General features: G+C 44.3%; 1 protein-coding gene across 5 annotated transcripts in view; it reads left to right on the top strand.

Moving 5' to 3' along the window:
- Nucleotides 1-20,943, top strand: part of HECTD4 (HECT domain E3 ubiquitin protein ligase 4) — a 189,591-nt gene that overhangs the window by 127,691 nt on the left and 40,957 nt on the right. For all 5 annotated transcript variants that reach the window (XM_040443841.1, XM_040443843.1, XM_040443842.1 and 2 more), the window contains exons 36-49: nt 524-804; nt 1,024-1,213; nt 2,243-2,324; nt 3,998-4,200; nt 4,854-4,989; nt 5,816-5,998; nt 6,486-6,650; nt 7,045-7,214; nt 8,130-8,245; nt 15,728-15,831; nt 17,649-17,810; nt 17,924-18,072; nt 18,343-18,422; nt 20,466-20,629. In XM_040443841.1, the coding sequence (XP_040299775.1) occupies nt 524-804; nt 1,024-1,213; nt 2,243-2,324; nt 3,998-4,200; nt 4,854-4,989; nt 5,816-5,998; nt 6,486-6,650; nt 7,045-7,214; nt 8,130-8,245; nt 15,728-15,831; nt 17,649-17,810; nt 17,924-18,072; nt 18,343-18,422; nt 20,466-20,629 (2,185 nt within the window). The remainder of the gene's footprint in view (nt 1-523; nt 805-1,023; nt 1,214-2,242; nt 2,325-3,997; nt 4,201-4,853; nt 4,990-5,815; nt 5,999-6,485; nt 6,651-7,044; nt 7,215-8,129; nt 8,246-15,727; nt 15,832-17,648; nt 17,811-17,923; nt 18,073-18,342; nt 18,423-20,465; nt 20,630-20,943) is intronic.

Below are 20,943 nucleotides of genomic sequence, written 5' to 3' on the forward strand. Positions count from 1 at the left end.
TGGTTGGTTGATAACATCCTGGGTGAGTGGTGAGGTCCACAGCAGCTTGTCTACATAAGGCTGCTGTTCTTTGGTTTCTGCTCGACTTGGTTTTCTTCTCAGTGAGATGTCACAGGTTCACCTGGGACAGATTGCAGATTGTTGAGGCTTATACAATACTGTGTGGTATCTTTGGTCTTGAAGCACTCCTTAAAAAGGAATAAAAGGTTAAACGGAAAGTCTCCTAGTTTGGATTTCAGAGTCGTAGTGCCCTGTGAATCATGCTGAACTGTAGCATCGCAATTAAGTAAACATTGAGCATCAGCAACTGCTCAGAAATGTTTCTTTTTGAGTGGTCGCTTGTGAGCCTTCATTAGATATTTACAGAAAAGCTCAGATTCAGATCTCCTTTATAAAAACACAATGCCAAATGTGTGTCTTCCTCGTGAATCCGTTTGTTCGTCCTCGTTTAGGGAACTCTCACGTCTGAACTTCTACAGACCAACATGCCCAGTGTCGTGCGCCTTTTCTTCCCTCTTTCCAGGAGTCACATAGGTAAAGCCATCCTGAGCCAGCCAGCTTGTGTGTCCAAACTCCTCTCCCTGCTGCTTGACCAGCGCCCATCTCCAAAGCTCGTCCTTATCATTCTTCAGCTGTGCCGGGCGGCGCTCCCGCTGATGAGCGTGGAAGACTGTGGCAATGTGGAGCTCCCACCGTGGAGCTACTCCGTTCCCTCCCTAAACAGTGAGCAGGAGGATCCCAGCGACCCAGCGTCCAAGATAGCGTCATTGCTCTTAGCAAAGCTGGCAGATTACGTGGTCCCAGGTGAGCAGCTCCTGGTCCCAGCAGGGCGCTGTGGCACCCACTTCCCGGGGCAGGCCAGGCTGAGCTTTCCACGGTCTATCACCTGTAGCTGCCGCTGTGCCTCCTATGATGAGAGAGGAGGAGAAGGGAGAGGGAGGAAGAGAGACTCCAAAATCTGAGCTTGCCCTGTGCCGGGGAGCTGCACAAATAACATTGTGATTTTTCTGTTTGCTTTCAAAGGATGTCAGACAGTTCTCTCTCCAACTGCTTCTGAACCTGACACTACGTTGACGAAAACCAGTCCCAAGAGTTCCTTAAAAGGAGATAAAGATCCTGGAGAAGAGAGTGAAGCAGTGGATGGCAAGCTGTCTATCTTTATCCACAAGCGGGAAGACCAGTCGTCCCATGAGGTTCTCCAGCCGTTACTGAGGTAACTGATGATTGTAATAGCTCTGTGTCCTCAGACTCTGTAAGCCCCTTATGTACATCAACTATCTCCACCCTCTTGACAAACCTAAGAAGCAACCACTATTCCTGTCATCCCTGTTGTTACAGTGGAGAAACTGAGGCAGAGCTGAATCACAGACGCAGGCCTCTGACCGCAGAGTACAAGCTGTTATCCATGACTCGGTACTGTTTCTTCAGACCCAACAGAGAGCAAAAGCCCTGTTGAGAATGTATTGTTTGTGCTCAGTGGAGAGTCTGCGGTGTGATTTGGGCTTCGAGAAGGAATAACGCAGGCTGGTTTTAGTTATTGGCATCTTTCAGCCATTGGTCAGTTTAAGGATACCACTGACTGTGAGGTAGAGAAATAAGAGAAACTTTTTAAAACTTTAATTCACTGAAGGTGAATGGTATGATTGCTCAACGGGAAAGTACAAATATACTTCCTGTCCAAAGATTACAGACCTCCGGGGCCCTGTTAGCGGGAGCCCGGGCGATGGGAAGGCCTACCACAGCACACGAGGGAGTTGAGGACGCCTGTGTATGTCTCAGGTGGAAGACTTTTTTCTCCAGATAAATGATTGGATGATGGTGTCCTCCTCATAATTGGTCCCTTGTCTGCCGTCATGGCAGCTGGAAGCACTCCTGGGCTACTGTATGAACCAATAGGGCCAGGCAGGTCCTGCTAGATGCGGAAATCACCAAGAAGCATTCTTGGGCATTGCAGGATTTTAGAGTGCAAATTTGGCGAAGGAGTGTTCGGAGAGGCAGAGGAAGCTGAGTTATCAGAAACATTCAGTCATTCACACCAAGGCATCCAATTCATGCTGCAGTTAAAGTCCCCTCACTTTGGGATTTAGATCACTTCCCGAGTGCCTCCCAGGCCTTCTTGGGATCATAGGTTCAGAGTCTCGAGTTTGTTCAGCTCCGACCAGCACTAGGTTGCCCCACGGGCATGCAGTGCCACCTTGACCTTGCCCGTAAGATGGCCCCCTCTCTCTGCCTTCCCTTCTAGTAGCTCCGAAGGACGGCCCTTCCGACTTGGCACTGGCGCCAACATGGAGAAAGTTGTGAAAATGGATCGAGACATGACGAAGGTAAACCCGATACGGAAATATTTGCCCTGACAAGACCCACGATTGAAGGGCACTTACCATGCTTTTGGTTTTCAAGAGACACTTAAAAAAAAAAAAAAAAAAAAAAAAATTCAAGTTACCACAAGGAGGCAGGGTGAGAAATTGAAGTTACTGGCTTAACTGAAGCTGTTTCCAAGAGAACTAGTTAGAATCAATTTGTCATTAATGTTAAAATATAAAAGAGACCTCTTGGTTTTGACCTAGAAGTTTTTTCTTAGTTCTGTTAAGAAAGTTGTGCAGCCTATGGGCACCTGGGTGGCTCAGTTGCCCAAGTGTCCGACTTCAGCTCGGGTCATGATCTCACAGTCTGTGGGTTCGAGCCCGCGTTAGACCCTTGCTGACAGTTCAGAGCCTAGAGCCTGCTTTGGATTCTGTGTCTCCCTATCTCTACACCTCCCCCACTTGCCCTCTGTCTCTCTCTGTCAAAAATAAACAAACATTAAAAAAAAAGTTTTGCAGCCTAAAACTGCAGGACACCTGGGTGGCTTAGTCAGTTGACCGTCCAACTCTTGATTTTGGCTCTTGATTTTGGCTTGGGTCATGATACCACAATCATGGGATCGAGCCCTGCATTGGGCTCCATGCTGAGTGTGGAGCCTGCTTACAATTCTGTCTCTCCCTCTGCCCCTCTCACCCGTTGCACACATGCTCTCTCTCGCTCTAAGAGTAAGAAATAAAAAATGAAGTTTTGTAGCCTAATAATACTTTAAAAGGGATCACATGTGAAAGGTTAGAAGAGTAATAGATAAGAAATAAAGACGCATAGCTCATAAAAAATAGAAAAATATGCCCACATTTACAAATTACACAACAAAGGATTAAAAATAGTAATATATCCTTTTTCATCTGTCACACGAAGTTAAGATTGAGAATACCCGTTGCGGTCAAGATGAGAGTAAATAGTCCTTCTCAAGTATCTCGATACAACCATGCTCTTCATGTTCTGTTGATAAGAAAACAAAGTAGAATCTGTATACCCCTAAATACGGGATTGATTAAACAATTGTTATGTGTCAATTATACCTCAGGGTTTTTTTTAATTTAAAAATTTAAATTATATGCATACAATGAAATACCACACAACTATATAAAGAGCTGGGTAGATCTGTATATACTGATATCAAAACACATGATATTTTTATTAACTGATAAAAATAAATAGAAAAACTGTGTGAAGTAAGATCCATGATTATGTATGCCAAAATTTGCATGGAAATAGGGGCACCTGGCTGGCTCAGTTGGTTAAGTGTCTGACTTCAGCTCAGGTCATGATCTCATGGTTCGTGGGTTCGAGTCCCGCGTTGGACTCTGTGCTGACCGCTCAGGGCCTGGAGCCTGCTTTGGATTCTGTGTCTCCCTCTCTCTCTGCCCCTCCACCACTCATGCTCTGTCTCTCCTCTCTCAAAAACGGATAAATATTAAAAAAAAAAAAAACTGCGTGGAAAGAAATCTAGAGGACTAACAATTGTGTGACTGGGTGAGGACATGGGATGTTTATGGGAAATTAGCTTTCTACACATAGTATTTTGACATGTGAATTTTTAGAAATGAGCCTGGGTTGCCTTGGTAACTGGGAAGCAGGCTTTAACAGGTAAGGAAGCTGAGTGTGGTGACTGTCTCAAACCTCCCTCCAGGGCGGCTGCTGTGAAGTGATTACAGAAGAGGCCGCAGCCGCTCTTCGGAAGGCAACCAAGTGGGCACAGTCTGGCCTCATCGTCAGCGTTGGGCCACCTGTAGAGTCCATCAACCCAGAGACTGTGAGCGGACTGTCCACAGGCGACAAGAAGAAAACCGCCCAGACCTCCATTTGCCGAGAGAGGAACTCGGAGCTCGCAAGGTAGTCTTTCCCTGTCCACGTTTTTTTCAGAGCTACTTTGTAATGGACTTGTGGTTTGGGTTTTTATCGTCTGTCATCCCCTCGACCGGCCAGAAAACGAGGACTGAGGGCTTAAAATACCCAGCCGAGGTTGTGGCGGGTGAAGAGGGTGGCACTGCTGGCCAAGTGGGCAGCTTTAGCCAGAGGGTTGTATTTCTGAGAAAGGCTGCCACCAGGAACACCAGCTATGGCTTTTCTGAGCATTAGTAAACTCGGGTCTTACTGCCTCTGTTTCTTCCAAACGATACTTCCCACCAGCCCAACTGTATACAATAACCTCTAAGGAGTAGAGAGGAGTGAGTGTTGCCTCCAACAAGTCTGCAAGGTGTGCTATTCTTTCAAGCCAGGAATTAGGCGTCTTCCCTCAATCCTGATGGTTTACGCGGTTCAAGGTTGAGGTGTGTTGTTTCAGAGGATTCTTCAGCTACTGGAAGGAATATGAATGAAGTGATTTTTCTTTTCCTGATGATAATTTAGCATCTCTTTTTCTCAATGAATCCACTTTTTCCTGTATGATTAGAAAATTTTTCCATCTGATGATAACCCTAAAAGCCCCCCCATCTGCATTCTTAACCGTCCCTGGGCATTGACCCTTTCCCTCCTGATGCTTGCAGGACTGACCCCGTCCGACCCTTCATCAGCGGGCACGTGGCAAACAGCATGGCCGCAGAGGTGATTGCCTTGCTTCATAGCTTGCTGATGGCACCCGAGTCAAATGCTGCTCAGATATGGACCACAACAGCAGAAAAGGTTAGCACGGTGTCACTGCCTCATCGAGGAAGCAAGGAGGAAGTTTGTGTTCTGTTTCAGCATTTGAATCCTGCCTAGCAAGGGTCATATTCTAGTAAAGAGAGATTTCCCAAATTGGCCAGATAGACTGGCTAGCTGTTCTGCCACCCCCACCAACACCACATATTTGCTTTGGTTTAGTGGTTTCACCTCTGTTAATCTACGTCCCCTGTCGCTGCCCGTTCTAATTTTGCAGAAGACCGGACTGTATTCTCAGGGAAAGAACGGAACTCCTTGTTTCTCTTTGCTTGTGTTTGATTGGTACTGACACTAGGAAATCACACAGCCTTGGTTTATTGGATTTGTTCTGTGTACTTACTAAGTCCTGAGGAGGTCCCTGTGATTTATACCCCCAGACTGCTCTATCAGTAATTCATCACTACAAACAGAAGTCTAGTTTCCTAAAATCTGGGGATCTGTAATCAATTCCCATTTTCCCACTGTCATTTTTCAAGTGAGTGCCTTATAGCACGTCCTCAAAGAAAGTGGGTATTGAGATGTAGGCAGTATGCTGTGATGGTTTTCCATCAGGTTAAGATTTTGCTTTCGTTCTGTTAACACAGTGTTCGTCCCATATGCTGAGGTTGTGTGTGTGCAGTCCTAATTCTATAAGGCAGATACGGCATCGGTCAATGGTCATACCTCGTAGTTACTTCATCCCTCCCATAACCGAAGTTCCTTCGGGACACGGGAGCCAGGCACTCACTGTTACAGACACTTCATCACTCTTAGTGTCAAAAATGACTAAAGCTTTAACTCCTACTACATGGCTGCTTTTTCAATGTAGGTTCTGTCTCGTGCGCTGATGTACATTCCACAGTTGGGGAAATACGCAGAGAGCATTCTGGAAAACGGCAGCAGCAGTGGCAGGAAACTCGCCAAACTTCAGAGAATCGCCCGCCAGGCTGTCGCTGCACTGTGTGCTCTCGGAGGATTCAAAGAGACCATCAAGATAGGGTCTGAGGTTCAGGTAACCAGCCAGCGTTTCCCAAGTCACTGCTCTCCCCAAGTCACTGCATCCATTGATTAATTGATCACCTGTAAGATGGCATCATCCACCCGAATGGACAAAGATCCTTGTTCTTTTGAGCTAAACAAGGAATCTGAGAAACTCACGAATTCTAATCCACACTGTGCTACAGATTACTTAAATGTTAGTACAGTATTATATAATGTTAACTATAATACTTGTGTCCTATGGTGTCACTAATATTTTAGAGTTGGGAGTTTGAGAGTCTGTCATCTTGTGATGACCTTGACACAGATTTTAGGGCCTCTATTATTTTAACTCCCGTTCAGTGCATGGTACCTGCATTGTAATAAACATGCAGTAATTCCTGCATTCTTGTAATGCCAACTGACAACAGCTGCGAATTTGCTCCTCCCCACCTGTCGCATGAGAGCGTTACGAACACCATCGTTGCTGGTCGGCAGTTCTAACCCATCGTTGTCTCTAGGTTTTAGGTAGAGGAATATCAGGAAGCATCGGAGTAGTGGCTTCTATCAATGAACAGGAAGGTATAGCTACAGTCAGATTCCCACCCATAGACTGTAGAAAGACTTCGCAAGCGTCAGACACATTGACTATTCCATTGTCTAGACTTTGTGTTCCAAGATCAGAGGTAAGGTGATTTTTAAATGCATTATCACATGTCACTGCAAATGGTAACCATACCGTAATGAGCAATATGCACATTCGTAGTGCAGAGGCACAAATACCTGGTTATCTTAAATGCTACTTGGGATGTATATTTATGTATTGGGCATAATTATTTAATAGTAACATTTATGTGAAAATTTCACCTAGGTGACGAGATTCATCTCTTTGGTTAGGAATATTCCACAGTGTGTTATATTTTTAATTGTTTTGGTCTAGTTTGCTATTTTCTGTATGGTGATTTTATTTTTTTAACTGAAATTGTGAGAATTAACTCCAGATAATAATGCCCTCATTTCTTATAAACTAACTACTTGAATTTAACTTTCTGCCATGCCCCTCCCCCCCACCACCATCAGGCACTGCCTCTTCATAAACTGTCCATTACTGAGAAGGTAGTACAGGCAGTCCAGTCCATGTTGCTTCCTCAGGAGGGAAGTCTCTCTATTCATACCTCACTTCCTGCAACAGGAGATGGGTCAGCTCCTGTGATGGCAGTCGTTCGGCTCCTGGCTGAAATAAGAACAAGGTGAGCACCCGGGCCGCAGAGGCGGGGCGGGGGGACTCCACTCCCGGCTTAGTGGGTCCACAGGTGAAGTCCATGCCAACGTGAGAACGGAGACCATTGTCTTGAGCTTTGTTGACTACCTTTTTGTCGCATTCCCCAATTTCTGCAAGTTCTGTTGCATTGTGTAATTTCTACACTTTGAAACACTTTAGCTGTTCCCCTAAGAAAATAAGTAAGCCATCAAGATGTGGTCTATGGAAAGTGTGCTTACGGCTCCACCGCTCTGCTTTGGTGAAAGTACTTTGTTCTGTCCCGGGAATCCTTCTGCCACTCTACCTTGTGTAAATGGGTTGGGCCGCATTAGCATACATCTGGTCTGTCGCTTTCCAAACCCATGATGAGAAAACTAGAACGCCCTCAACTGTTGGTGTCAGAAGGAAGAGTAGCGTTTTCTTGCGAATGCATTTATTTGGCACAAAACAACGTCAACAAGTCTCTCTTTTGGCGATGGGACTTCTTAGAAGGTTCTAAGATGCATTTTGAAGTAGGTGACAGATCAGCATACAGATTTTCCAAGCGTTTGGGTCCCTCTCTTTCCCAGAACACTTAATACTGCCCGAGGAGCACAGATGAGGAAGCATTGTTAAGAGATGATGCTGATTTCTCACGTGGCACTCTGTGTCTGCATTTAGGAGAGATGGCAACCGCTTTCCCCCTCTCTGCTTGTCGGCAGTGTCAGCAGTTACTGTGGGGCACAAGGAAAGTTAGACCACTCCAGCTCAGGGGAGCGTGGAAAAAAAAAAAAGCAAGAGGAATGGGGAGTGTGAATCTTTTTGTAAATTACGGGACAGAATTGATTGAAATGCTTTTCACAGTTAACTTGTTAGAGAATGAACATTGATGACCTTGAAATATTGTAAATCTTTTAACATTAAGAGCATGCCTGGTCATGGCCCAGCTTTTAGAAGACAGCTTGTTTTGTGAAGAATTCATACAACAGTGTCCCGCAGCTGTCGAAGTGCTCAACCTAGTAGCCCAGGAGTGCAGTGCGGGTAAGTACCTGTGGCTTTCCTTTCCACCCGACTTTATTGAGTTTGTCAGTACATTTCCAATTTGATGATGGAATGCTAACATTGGTGTATACGTGCATGAACTTACACACGCGCAAACACACACATCAAACTGCTGAGCTCTGCAGACAGCACTTATCACAACTTTTATCTCAGATCTAGAAATGTAAACAGCTTTTACTACATGCAAAGTAGGAAATCAGCATTTAAAAAAAATTTTTTTTTATGTTTTTATTTTCTTTTTGAGAGCCAGAGAGTGCTAGCAGGGAAGGGGCAGAGAGAGAGGGGGACACAGAATCCAAAGCAGGCTCCAGACTCTGAGCTGTCGGCACAGAACCTGACACAGGGCTCAAATTCCTGGATGGTGAGATCGTGACCTGAGCCCAAGTCAGACGCTTAACCGACTGAGCCACCCAGGTGCCCTGGAAACCAGCATTTTTAAATTTAACTTGACGACCATGTCAGTGTCCTCCATTAATTTCATTGCATTTGTTTCCTTGCTAGAACTATCTGTGAACCCATAAGGCTGCAGATACTTTCTGACCATTGTCACTGGCTACGTTTGAATTCAGTCAGGAGTTTGCACTAACATCCATCTGTTTGTGTGTGTGTGTGTGTGTGTGTGTGTGTGTTGAAAAGTTTAAACAAACGCAAAAATAGGTATACTAGTATAATGAACCCTCAAGTTCAACAGTTACAACTCATAGTCCTGTTTCATTTATGCTATACCCTCCTGGATTATATTTTTAGATATCCTTTCACTCTTAAATATTTTAGTATGTGTCTCTAAAATAGACCAACTTTTTTTTTTTAATGTTTATTTATTTTTGAGAGAGAGAGAGAGAGAGAGAGCAAGGATGAGTTGGGGATGAGCAGAGAGAGAGGGAGACACAGAATCGGAAGCAGGCTCCAGGCTCTGAGGTGTCAGCACAGAGCCTGACCTGGGGCTCGAACCCACGAACCATGAGATCATCACCTGATCCAAGCCAGACGCTTAACCGTTTGAGCCATCTAGTCGCCTCCCCACCCCCCCCCCCGACCGGCCCACAAACCCTTTCTTTTTTTTTTTTTAAAGTTTATTTTGAGAGAGCAAGCAAGCACAAGTGGGGGAGAGTCAGAGAGCGAGAGAGAGAGAATCCCAAGCGGGCTTCACACTGTCATCATGCTAGCATGGAGCCTGATGCGGGGCTCAGTCTCATGAACCTTGAGATCATCACCTGAGCCGAAACCAAGGTTCAGACGCTTAACCAACTGAGCCATCCAGGCACCCCTAAAAAATGACCCTTAAAAAAATAACCACAATACCATTATCACATCTGAAAAATTAACAGTAGTTATTTAATATTGGTATCTGGTCAGCATTCCAGTTTCTAATTTTCTCATAAAGTCATACTTGTTTCTGTATTTGTTTGCATCAGGATCCACATAAAATTCTTACATTGTAACTTCATTGCTGCTATGTCTTTGAATTTCCTTTCAAAATCTAGATTCCCCTCATCATGTTCTTTTTTGCCTTGCAGTTTATTTTTTTGAAAGGTTTCCCACATTCTGGATTCTGTGGATTGTATCTGTGTGGTGTCATTTAATGTGTCCTCTTGTCTTCACTGGTCTTGTAAATGGGTAGTTGGCCTGGGTGTTTTTAAGGGAAGATGTGTGGTTTGTCCCCAAGGGTATAATTGGACTCTGCATGAAATTGTTCCCAGTTAGATTAGCGTCCTCCAGTGCTCTAGAGCTGGCCTTTTCATGAACTGTAACTAATAAATGAGCACCTTTAACTTCCATAATGGCTTTGGTTTTATCCTTCATGTCTGTGAGTCATTTTTATTATCTGTATTATCTACTATTTCTCATTTCTCTGTTGCTTTTTCAGACACTCCCTAATCTCTTTACTGTCCTTACATTTTTGTTTTTTTTCACGTGGCACCAATTTCTGTGGGTTGGTCTCTGCTCTCTTTATTCTGTATGTGTTTTACTCTTCAAAGTTCCCTCCTTTTAAGGATAGTGCTGTGGAGCCAGTTAATAAACCTCAGAGAGACCCTGAGCATAAGAATAAGGACAGAAGGAAAGGAATTTGCTAGGCTTCTTAGGGGAAATTGCTTGTGACCAAATGTTTGCCCGTAACTTGGCTTTGTACTTGTGGTTGGGCCTTAGTTCCCTGCCTCTGCTTTTTAATATTCTAGCCTAGGTTGCATCGTAAGACATACATTAGTGATTTTTCAGCAAGCATATACTTGCTGAATAAATCAGTCACTTTTCTGTAGGACTCTCTGAGTATCCTTTTATACATTTTATAGAATAAGGGAGTTTTGATCTGTGAGATTAACTTCAGTACTTAATGTATAAGCTAAGAGTTGTCGTAATTTGGAGCAGTGGTCTCAAATGGTTTTAACAGTCACCCACCTAACCCATTTTCCCTAATGGAAAAGAACTCTGTTGTCACAAAGAGTTGGATAGAAATAGGTAGGAAGTACTTATTGCCACAAATAGACGACTGTGAGCTTATACACATCAATTTATATCCGAAAATGGTGTCTTATGTCAAATATAATTGTACTTAATAATTCATTTATTAGGTTACCAGAAAGAGCTCTGAGGTTTAAAGTACATATGAAAGTTTGCTGGCTTCTCAGTCCTTTACCCTTGAATAGTCAACAAACCTACCCTGCATCTGGGTTACTTTGGATTGTAGTTTAGATTACATCTGGGTTACAGTGGATTCTTCTAGCCCACAAGAGAGTCTTAGATTGTCCTTACAACAAATGCTGTTTAATAAATGATTCAAGATGGCGGGTAGAAGGGAAAGAATTCTTCAATTTTTATTTTTTAACGTATCAAGATTTTTTATTTTGTGTATGAAAATGTCATGTGAAATTTATACACACTATCTGAATCTTTCAAATGAAAAAAAATTTTTTTCAATGAATTTCTTCCAGTATTTTACTTCATCTGGAATGAAGCAGAAGATTTGGCCATTGTCATGTTGACTTACCCCATCTCAATTTTATAGCTTCTCTAATCCAAGGAAAAGAATACCTAATTCCATTTGGTCTCAGATAGCACTATGCTACAGAGCTTTTTCCCATGAAGAAATATTTCTGTGAAGTTAACTGGATCCCTTGGTTGAAATAACATAGGAAACCTATTGATACTGAAGAAAAAGCATATAGAAACCCCTAAATTCCCACCTTTTATTCTTGCAGAAGCCAGAACTTCTCAGGTTCAGGTGTGTTTCCTTCTCCCTACCTTGTTAAATCTACACATTCCCTGAGCCAGAGGTTCCCCTCAGACTCCGAAACCTCATACGAATCTCTGGGAAGCAGGTTTAAAATGCTTTCCAAGCTCCACCCAAAAGTCAGAATCATCAGTTGAAGGTGACCCTGGGCAGTTGTGATGGGAGGGGGCCCCCGACCTGCTCTAAGCTTTGCCTGACCCACCTTCAATTTTGTGGCTTCTGCTTGTGGGCATCCCCTCCCTTGCTATCCAGGCCTCTCAGCTCTTTCTCTTGGAGGGACCCCCCAGCCTCATGAATACCCCACATTTAAAACCAGTCATTATTTCCTCTAGAGTCAGCTCTCCTTTCTGACTTCCCAGTTTTAGGTCATACTCAGACTATTTTTGAGGCTCAGATAGGGAGTCAAATATGACAGAGCCCTCCTTCCTATCCTTCCATATCCAATCAGTTGCCATGTTCTATTCTTCCTTTGAAATGCTCCTGAGATTTAGCCCTTTCCTCCCCATTTCCATTACCAGCTTCATAAGCCAGGTGCTTTTTCTCTTGTGTTTAGACATGTGTGTTATTCTCCCAACTTTTACTGCTTGCATCTTGCCTTTCCACGTCACAGTTAGCTTCCTGAAGGCCTGCTTTGAGTGGCCCTCAAGAGCACGGAGCTGTCACCGAGAGGCTGGCTTTCCTGAGCATAGTTACCACTGTGAAGTTGTCATTTACAGATTGGAATGAGTTCACAGCCAGTTCTGCTGTTACTTGTTACTCTGGCTGTAGTACAGTCAGTCTTGCCTTTCCTGAATATGAAGTGTAGAAACTTTTTATTCTCACAGTAGATAGCGTAAAAACCCCTCTCGTGTTAAGCCCATCTTATGGTAGATGTGCCTCACCCCCGCCAGGTAGTTGCCATTCTTCCCCCTAAGAATTGCTTTTCCCTTACCTGATAGGATTCTAGCCATCATCCTTGAAATAGCTGCCCGACACTGGTTACTGCTTTATTGTAAGGACATTGTTGCCCACGCCACTCCCTGGATCATCTGGTATTTTGTATATAAATTTTCTTGGAATAAATTTTTAATTTGAACAATAATAATCAGAAAGTGTTTATCAAAGTTAGCTGGGCTCTTTATGACTAGTATACATACGTAACGGACTTCATGAATCTTGTAACTGAATGGTTTCCTCTTTGATTTGTACCCTGGGAAGCATAGGCCTGAACGTGTGTCCCACTCCAGGTGTAAAGAAAGGACAGGGGCCACACACCCCATGGCCTGGCCTCGCTTCTTCCTCCACTTTAAATCTGTTTGGTCTTTGTCTCCTCTTTCCTGTTGCCTTCTAATCCATATCATTGGGTCGCATTAGGTGCCAAGTGTCTGTCCATGAGGTATAAGTCAATAAATTTCTCACCAATATCCTAAACAACCTCTGTGCTTTAACTTCCATTGGACTACTTTTTTTTTTTAATTTTTTTTTTTCAACGTTTATTTATTTTTGGGACAGAGAGAGACAGAGCATGAACGGGCGAGGGGCAGAGAGAGAGGGAGACACAGAATCGGAAACAGGCTCCAGGCTCTGAGCCATCAGCCCAGAGCCCGACGCGGGGCTCGAACCCACGGACCGCAAGATCGTGACCTGGCTGAAGTCGGACGCTCAACCGACTGCGCCACCCAGGCACCCCTGGACTACTTTTTTTAAGGGGGGAAGAGCGCAAGGGGGTGAGCGGCAGAAAGGGAGGGTGCGGGGACAGAGGATGGGAACCGGGCTCTGTGCTCACATGCTGACAGCAGTGAGCCTGATGTGGGACTCAAACTCACGAACAGTGAGATCATGACCTGAGCTAAAGTCGGACGCTTGACTGACTGAGCCATTCAGGTGCCCCTGGACTACTTTTTATTTCTCCTAGGACCTTTTTTTTTTTTTTTTTTTTTTTTTTAATGAGGTATAAATCACATACCATACGATTTACCATTTTGAAGTGTTAGTGTATTCACAGAGCTGTGTCTTCATCACTATCTATTTCCAGAACTTTTTCATCCTCCCACATACAAACTCTTTGCCAATGAAACAGTAACTCCCCTTTTCCCCTCCCCCGGCTCCTGATAATCTCTAATCTACCTTCTGTCTCTATGGATTTACATCTTCTGGGTATTTCACATCAGTGGAATCGTACAATATTTGTCCTTTTTTGGTCCAATTTCCTTCACTTAGCATAATGTTTTCAGGGTTCATCCATGTTGTAGCAGATCTCAGAGGTTCATTACTTTTTATGGCTGAATCCCATTCCGTTATGCATAGACCTCATTGATGAATTTACGAATACTTGTGTTTGTACTTTTTGGCGATTACGAGTAATGCTGCTGTAAATACGTATATACAAGAATTTATGTGGATGTATGTTTTTAGTTCCCTTGGGCCTATGTAGGGGTGGAATTGCTGGGTGATACAGTAATCCTGCATTTAACTTTTGAGGAACTGCTTTCTGTTTTGAGGAATTGGTTTCCACAGTGGCTGTGCCATTTTGCCAACAGCATCGTATGGGGGTCCTAATTACTCCACACCCTCACCAACTTTGGTGTTACCCGTCTTTTTGATTAGAGTTCGCCTAGTGGGTGTGGTCTGTTTGAATCCTTTGCCCATTTTAAGTGGGTTGTCATTTTGTTGTTAAGTTGTAAGAGTTCTTTACAATTTTAGCTCTGTTAGTTCCTGATCAGATATAATAACATCAATCTTTTCTCCCATTCTGTGGGTTGTCTTCTCGCTTCGTCGGTAGTGTCCTTTGAAACACACAAGTTTTTCATTTCAGTGAAGTCCACTTTATCTCATTTTTCTTTTGTTGCTTGTGCTTTTGGTGTCCTATCTCAGAAGCCGTGGCCTAATCCAAAGTTGAAGATTTACACCAATGTTTTCTTCTAAGAGTTTTACAGTTTTAGCTGTAAGGTTTTTTCAGGTCTTTGATCCATTTTCGCGTTAATTTTTGTGTGTCGAACGAGGTACTCCTAAGACCTCTGACTCCTGACTCTCCACGACCATTTCCCATATTGCCAGACCACCTGGAATTTCCTTCCTTCTCTGCTTATTGAAACCCTGTCTTTTCTAAGACCGAACTTAATGCTGTCTTTATGAGGCCATCTTGGGTCCTGGAATGAATGATCACCCCCTCCTCCCTGCCTGTGTTTGTGCTTAGATCATATCACATACTGCGGCCTTGGACCGTGTTCATTCTTGTATGTGTAAATGCATGCACACATCTCCTCTGTCCTCCCAGAATGGGAGCTTTGGTTCATGTATCTTTGTATTCTCCAGCATCAGCACTGTGCCTTGCCCATAGATGTTAAATAGATATTAGGTTTTTATTTTATTTTTTTTAAGTTTATTGATTTTGAGAGACCGTGCTAGTGGGGGAGGGAGAGTGAGAGAATCCCAAGCAGCCTCTGCACCATCAGTGCAGAGCCGGATGCAGGGCTTGAACTTGTGAACCGTGAGCTCGTGACCTGAGCTGACATTGGATGCTTAACCACCTGAGCCACCCGGGTGCCTCAGATACTAGATTTTTTATTATTTTTTTAATTTTAATTTTTATTTTTTTTACATTTTTATTTATTTTTGATAGGCAGAGAGAGAGAGAGAGCGCGCGCACAAGTGGGGGAGGGGCAGAGAGAGAGAGGGAGACACAGAATTGGAAGCAAGCTCCAGGCTCTGAGCTGTCAGCACCGAGCCCGACGCAGGCCTCGAACCCACAAACCGTGAGATCATGACCTGAGCCAAAGTCGGACGCTTAACCGGCTGAGCCACCCAGGTGCCCCGATACTAGATTTTTTTAAAAAAATAATTTCAATAACGGGAATAGAACTTCCATTTATTGCTTGTTCGCCTGGCCCTTTAGCCGGGGACTTGGCTAAAGGCTCCACTTGTGTCACTTCATTTCATCTTCGTGACAACCTTGTGAGGCACAGGTGCCATTGTTAACCCCCATTATCAGAAGTGAGATGGTACATATCTGAGTGATGAAGCCAGATTCTGGATCCAGGCAGCTCAACTTCAGAGCACGTGCACTTTGGCCACATTGCTGTGCTGCTGAGCTGTGTGTGGTAGACAGAGCTGTCTCAGGATATTTGCTCTTCTGTAAGAATTTTGAGTGATCTCAGAAGCCGCTTGTCACCTTAGCCCTACTCCAGAAGGGTTGGCACTCTTCTCGGGGGTTGTGGGACTTATTTTCACGTATGCGGTGGATTCCCCTCCAGGAGAGCGACTGGCAGTTGTGGAGGTACAGTGTGAACGGCTGCGGATGCTCTACCGGGACTGCGCTCGGCCCCCACCCCCTCCACTGCAGGCCGACCGGAGACAGGTGAGCCCCGTGCCGTGCGAGGCCACAGCGCACTGCGTTAAAGGATGCCGACCGGCACGTTAGTAACCTTTAGAACGAGCGTTCACAAAGCCCTTTGGAGGGATGCACTCCGTGATGACGTGCTGTCATCTTTGAATGTCCGAGCACATTGATTTGACATCCTGAGTATTGAAAGATGGTGGCAAAGGAGCAGAGCTCCATTTGTAAATAGTTTCTTAAGGTATCAATAACAGAAGAAAAGCTTTTTTCAAAACTTTAGTTATATAGTCTGTCTTACAGAGGAATAAGCATATGTATGTAGAGAGAGGCTGAGAGGTGATTAAAAAGCAAAAGTGGTGAAGTGTTGAGAGTTGATACCTCTGTGAATGTTCTTAGCTTATTCGTAATAGCCCCAAAGTGGAAACAACCCAAACGTTTATCACCTGATGAACGAAGATGCCTTCATCGTGTATGCATATCGGGTGTATCCTATGGAATGTTATTCGGCCTTGAAAAGTAATGAAGTAGTAACACATGCCACAATGGGAAGAAACCTGAAATCATGCCAAGCCAAAGAAGCCAGCCGCAAAAGACCACGTGCTACGGGATGTCCTATGTATGAAGTGTCCAGAACAGGCAGATCTAGAGACAGCAGATGGGCGATGCCAGGGGCTGTGGGGGAAAGGGGTACGAGGAGCGACTGCTAGTGGCTGGGGGCTTTAGGGGGGACAGAAACACTAAAAAGTTGATGGCGGTGATGGTTGCTCAACTCCAGTAGACTAGAAACCACTGAATCGTATGTACACTTTAAACAGGTGAATTGTATGTTACGTGATTTATATCTCGAAAAATCAGTGCATCTAGGTAAGAGTGTACAAAAATTGCTGTTGTGATTTTTCTGTAGATTTGAAATTATTTCAAAATAAAAAATTAGAAACATATAGAAGACAAAATGTCCCCTGAAATCTCAACATCTGGTTAACATTGTCACGATAGCCACGTGATGTGTCACCTGTACTTTTTCATGACCACGGGGCTGTGCTGCGCATGCCGTCTTACCATCTAACTTTTCTCCCTCAGTAACTCCATAGTCCAGCATACACTTGTGCCTCAGTTTCCCCACGCAGGCTTTTCTTGTTGCCCTGCATTGTCTCTAGTTTCCACCACAGTGATTTGATGAATGACACTGGAGCTCATCACTGTATGCATCTTTCAGCCCTTTCCTTAGGATAAAAACAAAACTCACAGGTTAAAAAAATGTGCTTTTGTCAACAGAGTAGCATGAAGTTTAGGATGAGATATATTAAAAGTTATGAAAGAAAAAGACAATTTTTTCAAAAAAAGCAAATGTAATATTACTTCTTGGCTTTGAGCTGAATAGTAAATCACAGGGATAAAAATTGTGACCACTGATGGGTCTGCAGCTTGGTGTGTAATCGCACAAGCAGGAAGGCAGGGCAGGGGTGAGGGCCTGCACGCGTCTGTGGAAGGAGGAGGAGAGATGTAGGAATGAAAACCTCGTTTTTCATCACAGAAGCGATATCCTGAAGGGAATTAAAAATGGCATTATAAGCATAGAAGGAGAAGAGAGGTAAGTTTCAGAGTGAACCATTAAAGAGCTACAAGAGTGATGGTTTCTAGAGAACAGCGCTGGGCATAGCAATGGAGACTGCCTTTGTTTTTAAATAAAGAGAAGTTTTCCTTTGGAAAAACAAGCTACGTTCTTAAAAGATGTACCTATATTATAATGCCACTAAGATAAAAACTTTTCTTCTTTGAGGGGGTACAAAGATTTGTGTTTGCAGTTGTATTGAATGAGACGCTTTCCCCCATCACAGCCCAAAGAGATCACTTGGAGCCCCTCGAGAGTGTTCCCGCCTGTCCGAGCCTGCATGTTCTCATCACGCCTGACTTCTGTCACCTTCCTGGCTGACCCCAGCGCTGGGGGCGGTCTGCCCCGGGGCACATTTATCTATGCCACCTCACCACTGCCAGTGCAGGTGAGAAGTCACACGGTCTCTCGCCTCTTTCCTTCATATTTGAAAGAAAAAGCAAGTTCCAGGAACCCAAGTTGAGCCCTCTGATTGCCTGCCTGCTTCTGGTGTTTCCTCAGGCCCCATCTTTTTACTGGGAAATTGAAATTGTTTCCTATGGAGATACTGATGACGACACGGGACCAATAGTTTCCTTTGGCTTTGCCACAGAAGCAGAGAAACGAGATGGGGCTTGGACCAATCCAGTGGGGACTTGTCTTTTCCATAAGTAAGTGGCTACTATTGCTGTTACTTAAAAAAAAAAAAAAAAATGGTGTGGGTGTTTAATACTGAAATAATATCCTTGTAATCTCAGTCTCCAAAAGTGTATAAAATACCAGTTGGAAGTATATTCAAATTGAGGGAAAGAGAATAGCTCTTAGGAGTTCTCTTTGAATTACTCTGATTCCACCGAAGCCCCTGGGCCCGTTCGTGACTCAACTGCCTCTGTGTTGGCCAGGGAGCCTTGTCTTTGACTTTCCTTTGCTCTCTTTCATAGCAACGGCCGAGCGGTGCACTACAATGGCTCCAGTTTATTGCAGTGGAAGAGCGTGCGCTTGGATGTGACTCTCTCTCCTGGTGAGCGAAGCAGGAGCCTTTTTTTTTTTTTTTTTTTTACACTGCGTATTTCTGCTATTCCCTGGTTTTGTCTAAATAGGTTGAAAGTAAATTAATTTAGCAACTGGAAGTGGGCAGTTGGTTAGTGAAAGCCAAGTACTTGTCATTGCTGTCTGCTAGTGTGTGCCCAACCGCTCATTTCGTGAGGCCGTTTTCATTGAGAAGCCTCCACCTGGTGAGGCAGGAGTCACATCCACTTTTCATTCGTGTCCATCTGTCCATCGTTGGAACCACCTGAGGTTTTGCTTCTGTTTGAAGTTTGGTCTCTTGTCAGCTTTTCATTGATGTGCAGATAAATAGGCTAAAAAAATAAAAAAGGAGAGAGCTCTACCACTAGCCCTGAGGCACTTGGAAAATGCACTATCGGTAGATAACGTGCTGTAGACTTTGTTCTCGGGAGCCTAACGTCAGGTCCCGCTTCGGCAAACCTGCCCGGATGTTTCAGTTACATAGTCGATTCAATTAAAAAAAAAAAAAAAAAGATTTTCCTCTTCTTTTTAGCCACCATATAAGTCACTTGCTCTGTGTGGGTGAATTGGGATCAATCCTGCCTGATCCAGCAGAGGAACAAAATGTAGGCACTGTCCTCTTGCTGTTAGGAGCCCCCCAAACAGGGGCATCAAGGTGGCCCAGTCAGTTAAGCGTCTGACTTTGGCTCAAGTCACGATCCATGGTTGGATCACGATCCATGGGTTGGAGCCTGCTTCAGATTCTGTGTCTCCATCTCTCTCTGCCCTTCCCTGCTTGTGCTCTGTCTCTCCCTCCCTCCCCCCCCTTTCAAAAATAAACAAACACTTGGAAAAAAGAAGCCCCAGATGTGTTGGCTACTTAGTTTCAGACAGTGCATCTTAGTGTCAATGAAGCCCAAATCACTGTACGTGGTCGATGGTCTGGGCTGCTCAGATGGGGAAGAGTAAGTCACTCCATCCACCAGATAACCTCGTATAGCTGACTGGGGGTAATTTTGCCATCACTTAACTTGGGGAGCTGATTGTTGCACCTTCCAGGGGGCATAGCATTTTCGGGAATGGTCAAGTTACTACTTGGAGATAACTTCCGGGCAGTTACTTGTCTCTTTCTGGAGCAGACCTCTGACATTTCAACTGAGTATTTAAGTGTTTTAAGCACCAAGGAGGGTTTGGGGAGAACATGGGAGCCATAGATAGTCAGGATTTGTATTGGTCACTGTCATTTGTTTTGTTGGGTCCCATTTTAGTTGTTGAGAACTTTTGGACTTGGACCTCATGTAAACATGCTACCTTCTCAGAGAAATATGTCTGGGTAGGAATCGAGAATTCACTTTTTTACAACAAAATCTCAACTGGGTGCCTGGGTGGCTCAGTAGGTTAAGCGTCTGTTTATATTTTTAAGACCATATCTAAATCTTTCACAAATTCACTTTATGCCATAAGTAATTCTCTATGTGTCAGTAGAAGAAAACTTACATTCCTCTGTTGTTAAAAAAAAAAAAAAAATCGTACCAAATGCTTTCCCTTTTTGTCTTGGCTACCAGGAAAATAAAAGCTGAATTTAGGGGCGCCTGGGTGGCGCAGTCGGTTAAGCATCCGACTTCAGCCAGGTCACGATCTCGCGGTCCGTGAGTTCGAGCCCCGCGTCGGGCCCCGTGCTGACGGCTCAGAGCCTGGAGCCTGTTTCCAATTCTGTGTCTCCCTCTCTATCTGCCCCTCGCCCGTTCATGCTCTGTCTCTCTCTGTCCCAAAAATAAATAAATGTTAAAAAAAAAAAATTAAAAGCTGAATTTAATATGTAATTGTGGGAATTGATTTAGACACTAGGTATTTCTTCTGAATAGTTTTGACTTCTCCTTTTAAAATTATTTCTGTTGTGTTACTTTATATTAAGTACAATATGTAACTCCGTGCCTTTTTCAGTTGTAACTAATGGCATAAACAAAGCTAGTCCGAGATCGTGTGGCCTGATCACCCTTTATTTATAATCAGTAAAAGGGAAAACGAGATGTTTCCTTCCTGTTCTCTGCCATAGGTGATGTGGCAGGGATTGGCTGGGAGAGAACCGAGGGGACGCCACCTCCTCCGGGGCAGCCAGCCAAGGGCCGGGTGTACTTCACATACTGCGGGCAGCGCCTGTCCCCGTATCTCGAAGACGTCTCTGGTGGGATGTGGCCTGTGGTTCACATTCAGAAGAAGGCAGGTTCTCTTACTGGGAAGGAAAACAAGTTCTCCTTAGTAATTTGGACCATGCTCCATCACACCGGGGAGGGCAATCTCCTTGACGGAATCCACCATTCAGTTGCTGATCTCATCCAGAGGCACCCTCCCAGACACCCCCCATAATAATGTTGAGTCTGGCACCCCGCGGCCAGTCAAGCTGACGATTAAATTAACCATCACAGTACGATTGCACATCGTAGACTTAGGGAGCAAACGTGACCCTGAAGAAGCAATGCCTGAGCCAGGTCTAGGCTATTAACTGGTCTTAACTTGGCAAAGTTGGAGGGAAA

The sequence above is a fragment of the Herpailurus yagouaroundi genome, unplaced genomic scaffold (assembly GCF_014898765.1).
Source record: "Herpailurus yagouaroundi ecotype Mexico unplaced genomic scaffold, PumYag 191, whole genome shotgun sequence".
In the NCBI taxonomy this organism is placed as follows: Eukaryota; Metazoa; Chordata; class Mammalia; order Carnivora; family Felidae; genus Herpailurus; species Herpailurus yagouaroundi.